General features: G+C 42.7%; 1 protein-coding gene across 1 annotated transcript; it reads left to right on the top strand.

Annotated features, from left to right (window-relative positions):
- Positions 1–2655: 2655 nt before the first annotated feature.
- Positions 2656–6224, top strand: LOC123965467 (polycomb protein SCMH1; the record flags this gene model as incomplete). The annotated part of the gene is given in 6 exon segments (XM_046041989.1): positions 2656–2695; positions 3458–3702; positions 4270–4482; positions 5173–5299; positions 5587–5787; positions 6054–6224. Coding segments are annotated over 6 exon segments (982 nt in total), but the record flags the coding sequence as incomplete, so codon positions are not given.
- Positions 6225–7132: the final 908 nt, after the last annotated feature.

Below are 7132 nucleotides of genomic sequence, written 5' to 3'. Positions count from 1 at the left end.
GAGCACTTTAAACTGACTGATGACTGCAGTAGTGTGGAAGTTATGGCGTTAATTAATTTTACAATTGCTTAATTTCATTACAGATCAAAACAGTCAAATTTTCTTTATCCTTATTTAAATAAGCCTAATTATATTAGGCCGATTGTAGAAGAAGAGCATTTTGTCGCTATAATTAAAATTAAGTGAATTTTGCATAATAATGTGTTAAATTTAGTTCCGCTACCAACCATCATCCCGTGCGCTCTCCGCCTGGACCCCCGCCAGGGAAACTATTCCCGGATTCTGCTCCGATTATTCGCTCTTAATTACTGTTGAAGCTCAAAAAATGACATTCGGACCAGCTCTAGATCAAGTAGAGTGGGCACTCTTAAAACCAGACTGATATGGATCTAGGAGGTCATTCCGTGAGAGGAATTCTGAGACCTGTTTAAAGACTGACCGTTTGATAGTTTTTGATAAAAATGGTAGAAGAGAAACTGGCTGATAGTTCTCAACTTGAGGTGGGTCAAGTGAGGGCTATTTAAGCAAGGGTGTAACCCGAGCCCTTTTGAAAGTGGTCGGGAAGGTTCCTGAAGCCAGAGAAGTATTTATCACATGAGTGATTGCCGGGACCACAGTAGGAGATATGGCCTGGAGGAGATTCGTAGGAATCGGGTCCAGTGGGCATGTAGTGGGAGGAGTAAACAAGGAGAGTGAAGTGCCATTGTCCTGGGATGGCAGAGGAACAGATGTAGTAGGACTGCTACATGTTATCCTTGGTGTTGAGCCTTTTGCGCCATTTCCCAAGGGAGATGGAGGGAGACATGTATAAGGACGGTTACATGGTAGGTTTTCCTGTACTGTGCTCACACAGTGGGAGCTGACCAGGGCGGGAGTAGAAGGTTGATTTTGAGAGATTTAGAGAATTGGCTAGTTATAGTCGCCACTTTGCCTGTGAAGAAGGCAGCAAAGGTATCAGCAGACAAGTTTGTGGGTGGTGGAGGAGGATTTAGTAGCATTTTAAAAGTAAATATATTAGATATTTATTATAAGAAAATAATTTCCTTGAGTCAGTAGCACTGCTAATTCTGTCATTATAGAACGCAGTTTTGGCAGCACTGATGCTTGTTGAGAAGGAGGATAGGAGCAATTGGTAGTCCTTAAGGTTGGCAGGGTCTTTGGTTTTTTGCCATTTTCTTCCAGCGGCTCTGAGATCAGTACGGAGCCCACGGATGGTATCAGTTAGCCATGGGTGGGACTGGTTCGGGCGGGCAGGCTTGGTGGACAGAGGACACAGGCTATCCAGGCACGAGCTCAATGTAGAGCAAAGAGATTGTGCGGCATCATTGACCTCGAGTGAGGAAAATGTGTTGAGGGGGGGGTAGAACGGATGCTACCACTGAGGCAAAGTGAGTGGGAGACAGGTTACGGAGGTTGCGGCGGTGTGAGACCAGCGGTGCTGGAACAATGGGCTGTTCCTGTAGGTATACCGTGAACTGAATGAAAAAGTGGACAGACATGTGTAGAGGAGTGACAGTTAAGCACTCGGTGGGACAGTTTCGGACAAGAACAAGGTCAAGCACCTTGCCAGCTTTGTGGGTCAGGGGGCTGAGAAACCGTGTTAGATCAAAGGACTGAATCAGAGACAGAAAGTCTGTTGAGTTTGATTTGTCCAAGTGAATGTTCATGTCACCGAGGACAAGTAATGGGCAGTCATGATCTGGGATTGAAGACAGCAGTGTGTCTAGCTCGTCCACAAAGTTACCCACTTGTCCCGGTGGACGGTAGATGACAATCACAGAGACCTTTACCGGAGTGGACACCAAGACAGCATGATATTTCGAAGGAGGCATAGTGTAGTGGTATTTTCTGGTTTGATCCAGGTCTCAGTGAGTGCCAGTAGCCCAAAAGATAATGCGTTAGCATAAGTAATGATAAAGTCAGCTTTGTTGACTGCAGACTGGCAGTTCCATGACCCGACAGAAGTAAACAGATGTGGGCGGTGTCTGTTTTAAAGGCTTGAGGAGTGCCTTATTTCTGTGCCTAATGGCACGATACCTCTTGAGTGCACTGGAAACAAGAGGAATAGTATGGTAGCACATGGCCTGAGTGTAGTTGCAGCTTTAGGTGAGTAGGTGTGCTTCAGAAAAGGCAAGAAGCTACTCTTGTAGGTGGCCTTGCTTGGTAGCCTTGCACAGGAAGACTTGCTGGTCTTTACCCAAGTAGGTCTTCACAGAAGGAGCCGACGGTGACGCTTCAGTTATAGGTTTCAGTGAAGTAGTGTGAGTCTAATTGCATACAGGTGCATTCAGACTGATTACACCCAGCTGAGATCGCCCTCCGGATTACCAAGACAAAAGGTTGGTTTCAGTGGGTGGGACACACACCCAGTTGTTTGAGCTCGCTCAGTCGGCCTTCAGATTCTAGTAGAATGTTCAGTAAAGTGCAAAGTGATAGCACATCAAGAGTAAGAAAATAGAGTAAATTATTACCTCACTACTGCAAACTCTTACTTGCCCAATGGTGCTTTCCTGTGTTTTTATTCATTAAATCCTTATTCAAGCTTTACATTGGTCTCTAATTTGTTAATACAGTGAATTTCCCAGGAGTCTTGAGTTCTGTGACCTTATTTATATGCAGAAAAAAGCCAACTAAACCCTTTTGAGTTCACTGAAAGGCTAAAATTACAGAATGAGTAGTCTTATGAAGCGAAAAGGTACAGATAACTTCTTGATGTAACCTCCCACCCTCTTTGCTTTTCTCTGCCTGTTTACGTTCTCACTGTCAAGCGCACTTCAGACTGAGAGATGTAATATGGTGTGTTCAGGCTCATAACTGAGGAAGGAAGTTCAAGTGAAGAAAAATGTTTCACTGCTGAGAATGTATGACCTTCTCTGCTAATGTGCTGCTGGGAGAAGGTCGAGGTCGTGTATTATAAACATTCTGGACTTAGATCAGCATTGAACAAATGGAAGGGTTTTTGATGCTCTATTTTGTGAAAATGAAGTGGTATACTACTTTCTGTTCAGCATTTGAGAAAGGTATTTGTAGCTTTGGTGAGTGATGGTAATACCTGATGACTCACATGCAATGAGAGGGTGAAATGTGCGTGTATGACACAACTTTTTCCTTGGTTGGCTGCAACTATAGTCAAACGGGGACATTGCAGCTAACAGTGCAGCGTGAAGTTGGGTACATGACTCATTCTGCTGTGATTCACATCACATAACCACATAAATAACGTAGTCTAGATTTCAGATTGAATACTCACATTGGTGAAGAAATATTTTTCACAAATGCAATTAATAAGAAAATAACTACTCTAACAGTTCAAACTTTGTTACATATCTATGTCCCGTCTGTGATTAAATGGGGAACCTGGAGCTATAATTCTTAATTAGTTCTTTTTTGCTGTCATGCCACAGCTTTTTACGCAAGTGCCCTTTTCTTGTGTGTCTGCCCATCTTTGTCCATGCAGTAGTGTTGCCTAAGAGCCTTGGGGCATTGACAGATGGGAGTGTAGAGAGCCCAGCCATGCACCCCACCCCCACCGTGGGCAGACCTCCAGGTCAGAGAGGACGCAAGCCAGGCCGCAGGAAAACCAAGGTGACGGGGCCCTGGAGTCAGAAGGGCTCAGCGTTGGGACCACAGAGCATCCAGCTAGCCAAAGGCCTGGAGCCCATCAAGATCCCCAAGAAACGAGGGCCCAAGCCTGGCAGTAAGGTGGGCATGAAGTGGTTTAGAGATGGCCATGCAGATAGTTGTGGTTATATTTTCCTAGATTTCACAATATCTGTGATTTATGCCTGTTCTACCATACACTGTAGGTGAACCTTAGACTATTTATTTGGTTCTAAAGGGACTAAGTCTGTCCACAGTGTGGTCTGTGCATTATCCAGAAAAATTTCGAAACATGTTGCCAATGAATTTTTCACTGCTGTGAGCACCACAGACAGGGTTCCATTTATCTTCATTGTATTGGGATGGCGGCAGAAATCTCAGAAGCAGATATCTCAAAACCAGGGGACAAAACCAAACTACTGTATCTGCATAGCTAAATACTATTGGTGGTGAAATTAAATTAGTTGAACTGTGACTCACATCTCCAAATTAGGGTTTTCTGTGACACACTGGGCACATGTTTGCACACAGTTGTTTTGCAAGCTTTGGTTGCAACATTTTGACCTTGGAACACATCTTGTTTTTTGATGGAGGAGCATTGTCATTGTAGAGTATCACAGAATGAAGACTCCCACTTGACTCTGTGTCTCATTTTCTCTGTGATTGAAGTTGGGTTGGGCAAAGAGAGCTGGCTGGCTGGAAGATGCCATGGCTGGCCCAGGGCGGCCAGTGACAGGTCCAGGGCGGCCAGTGACCGGTCCAGGGCGAACCAGGGGCAGACTGCCTGCCAACTGGGCACAGAGGATAGCTCTGCAGCAGGCCCAGACTCAGGCAGAACCCATCAAGATCCCAAAGAAAAGAGGGCCAAAGCCTGGCAGCAAGGTAGCCGTCCAGTACATACACATTAACACAGATATCACTGAACAACAGAGTATCACATTGTAGCATTTGACTCCATAGTGCTTATTGGGTAGAACACATAATAATACATACGTACATACAATAACAGGCTGTTTTGATGTTAAGATTTATTTCAACTCTGCCACATCCTGTTTCTGTTATTATTACCTTTCTGACCAGTCAGACTGGACTAGACCTCAGGAGAATTTGTTTCAAAATACTAAGCAGATTGAAAACATTTCTGAATAAATGCCCCCCTGTTTGTTGATGTTTTTCAACTTAGGCAGATTGAGCTGGTTTACATTTCAAAGGCACAATCAGTTACAAAAACACAGTGGTTGTCCACAACAACTATTGACAGCATCCAGTTTGTATGCTGGCAAAGCAGGTAACTGCACTCAAGTCCTAATAATGTACTGAAGATAGATTAATGGAAATACGTGGCAGAGTCATGAATGTTCTTTTTGATCGTTTTGTTTTCTGATGTTGTACCATGCTACATTTTGCGGAAGGCACTTTGTTTTATAAGTTCAAGAAAGAAGAATAAAAGTGCAACATAAGAGTCACATTTGATGCTATAATGTGAACTGTTCCCATCAAATGTTGGGGTGTTAATAAACCATTAAAGAAACAAATGCTATAAAATGTCCGAATGTGTGTGTTTGTATCCAGAGAAAACCAAGGGTGGTACCTAATCCAGTTCCCACGTCTCCCACCAGCAGCACCCCAGAGCCTGACACCAGTACTGTTCCTCTAGACAATGCCACCATCCCCAACTCTGCACTCCAGGCTCCCACAGGTACACGATATCCACAGACCTAGACCTACTGTATATTATTATTGATAGGTATACCTTTCTGGGATGTTCAGTGCCGGTGTAAGACTCAATCTGTCATGCTGTCACTCACACAGTATCACAACATTATATGTTGTGTTTGCAACAGGATCTGACAAACAGTGGTTAACATGCCATCAACGTTTAAAATCAGCCTAGTGGTCCTTTAAATAAATCAAAATTACATTTTGGTGGATGAGAGAAGGCATATAACCTTCAGTATTGACTCTTCTTGTTGTTTTGCCCCCTAGTTTGTGTGTACCTAAACAAATACGGCAAGGTGGGACCCCATTTGGACCTGCGGCGTATTCAGCAGCTCCCTGACCACTTTGGGCCAGGCCGGGCCTCTTCAGTGCTTCAGCAGTGTGTTCAAGCTTGTGTGGACTCAGCCCACAACCAGGGCACAGTCTTTTCCTGTCTCAAGTCTGGACAAGGAGGTGAAGTCATTTCAGGTGGGAATTATGCTTATATTTGTTTACTTATCTTCCATTACATCAGAATGTAGTGCTGGTATCAAATAAAAAAAAATATATATATATATATATATAATTCTATTCTGTTGTAATTGTTACATAACATCTGAGGTCTAAAAACCTTTGTATAAAGCTCACCCTCACATTAGTGAACAGGTTTTACTCTTTTCCATGTTAAACAAAAGACTGTAAACCTCCTATAGCAGAATTTGATCCTCTGTCATTTGCCCATTTGCCCTATCTAGCCTACTTTGACCAGCAGCAGCACACCCTGACCTTGCCCACAGTCAGCAGTGTCACCTACGTCCTCCGCTTCCTAGAAAAACTCTGCCACAACCTTCACTGCGATCCTCTGTTTGGAAGCCAACCTGTCGCCAGAGGAAGCCTGCACTACGACAGTCACACATACACTGCAGGTTAATGCTACTTTTCTCTACATTGTGTTAGTCTAATTGAATGTAAATTAAATTTTCAGCAGCTATTGAAATTTTTGTCCTCATTAATAGAAACAAATCTGATAGCTAGGGATTTTTTTATTATGCTGGAAACCAACAGTAGACATTACACATTTTCCAGATAGCAGTTTGATTGTATGTATACACATCGAGAATAAAACAAAAGAATAAAACACTGCTACATAATACATTTCATATAGATTGTACTTAATGTCTTAATGAACCAAGCTTTACGGCACCAGTTTTGGTTCTTTTAGTGTGTGTGTTTTCTTTAAGAGATAAAAACTCCACGCAGCAAAAGAAAAACTGTCTGCCTTAGTGGTGTGGAAATGTTGGCAGTTACCCTCTAAAAACACTAATCTTGTAAATAGTCAAGGGAGGCGTCCCCTATGTGTCGGCTATATTTTACACTGCTGTACAAAAGGCAAATAACTTGTTTTAATGTGGGAAACTTTATATTCCATGCCTAGAGTTTAGATTTTTTGGGAACAAAATAAAACAGACAAAGAAACTTTGGTGGCTAGCAGATATACAGCCGTTTAATAGTCTGCTGACAGCAAAGTTCTTTGTTGCAGTGGAGTACAAGAATTTGCAGGAAATATGCTGGTCATCGCCATGTTGATTTCTTGTTGTAAATATAGATTGCCTCCTATTGATCATTAGGGCTGCAACTAACAATTTTTTTTATTGTTTATTACTTTCTTGATTAATTGATTAGTTGTTTACAGTGGGGGAAATAAGTATTTGACCCCTTGCTGATTTTGCAGGTTTGCCCACTTACAAAGAATGCAACAATCTACAATTTTAATCATATGTACATTCTAACAGTGAAAGACAGAATCCCAAAGAAAATTCCAGAAAATCACATC

The sequence above is a fragment of the Micropterus dolomieu genome, unplaced genomic scaffold, assembly GCF_021292245.1.
Source record: "Micropterus dolomieu isolate WLL.071019.BEF.003 ecotype Adirondacks unplaced genomic scaffold, ASM2129224v1 contig_9776, whole genome shotgun sequence".
NCBI classification, from domain to species: domain Eukaryota; kingdom Metazoa; phylum Chordata; class Actinopteri; order Centrarchiformes; family Centrarchidae; genus Micropterus; species Micropterus dolomieu.
This window is presented reverse-complemented; position numbering and strand designations above follow the sequence as displayed.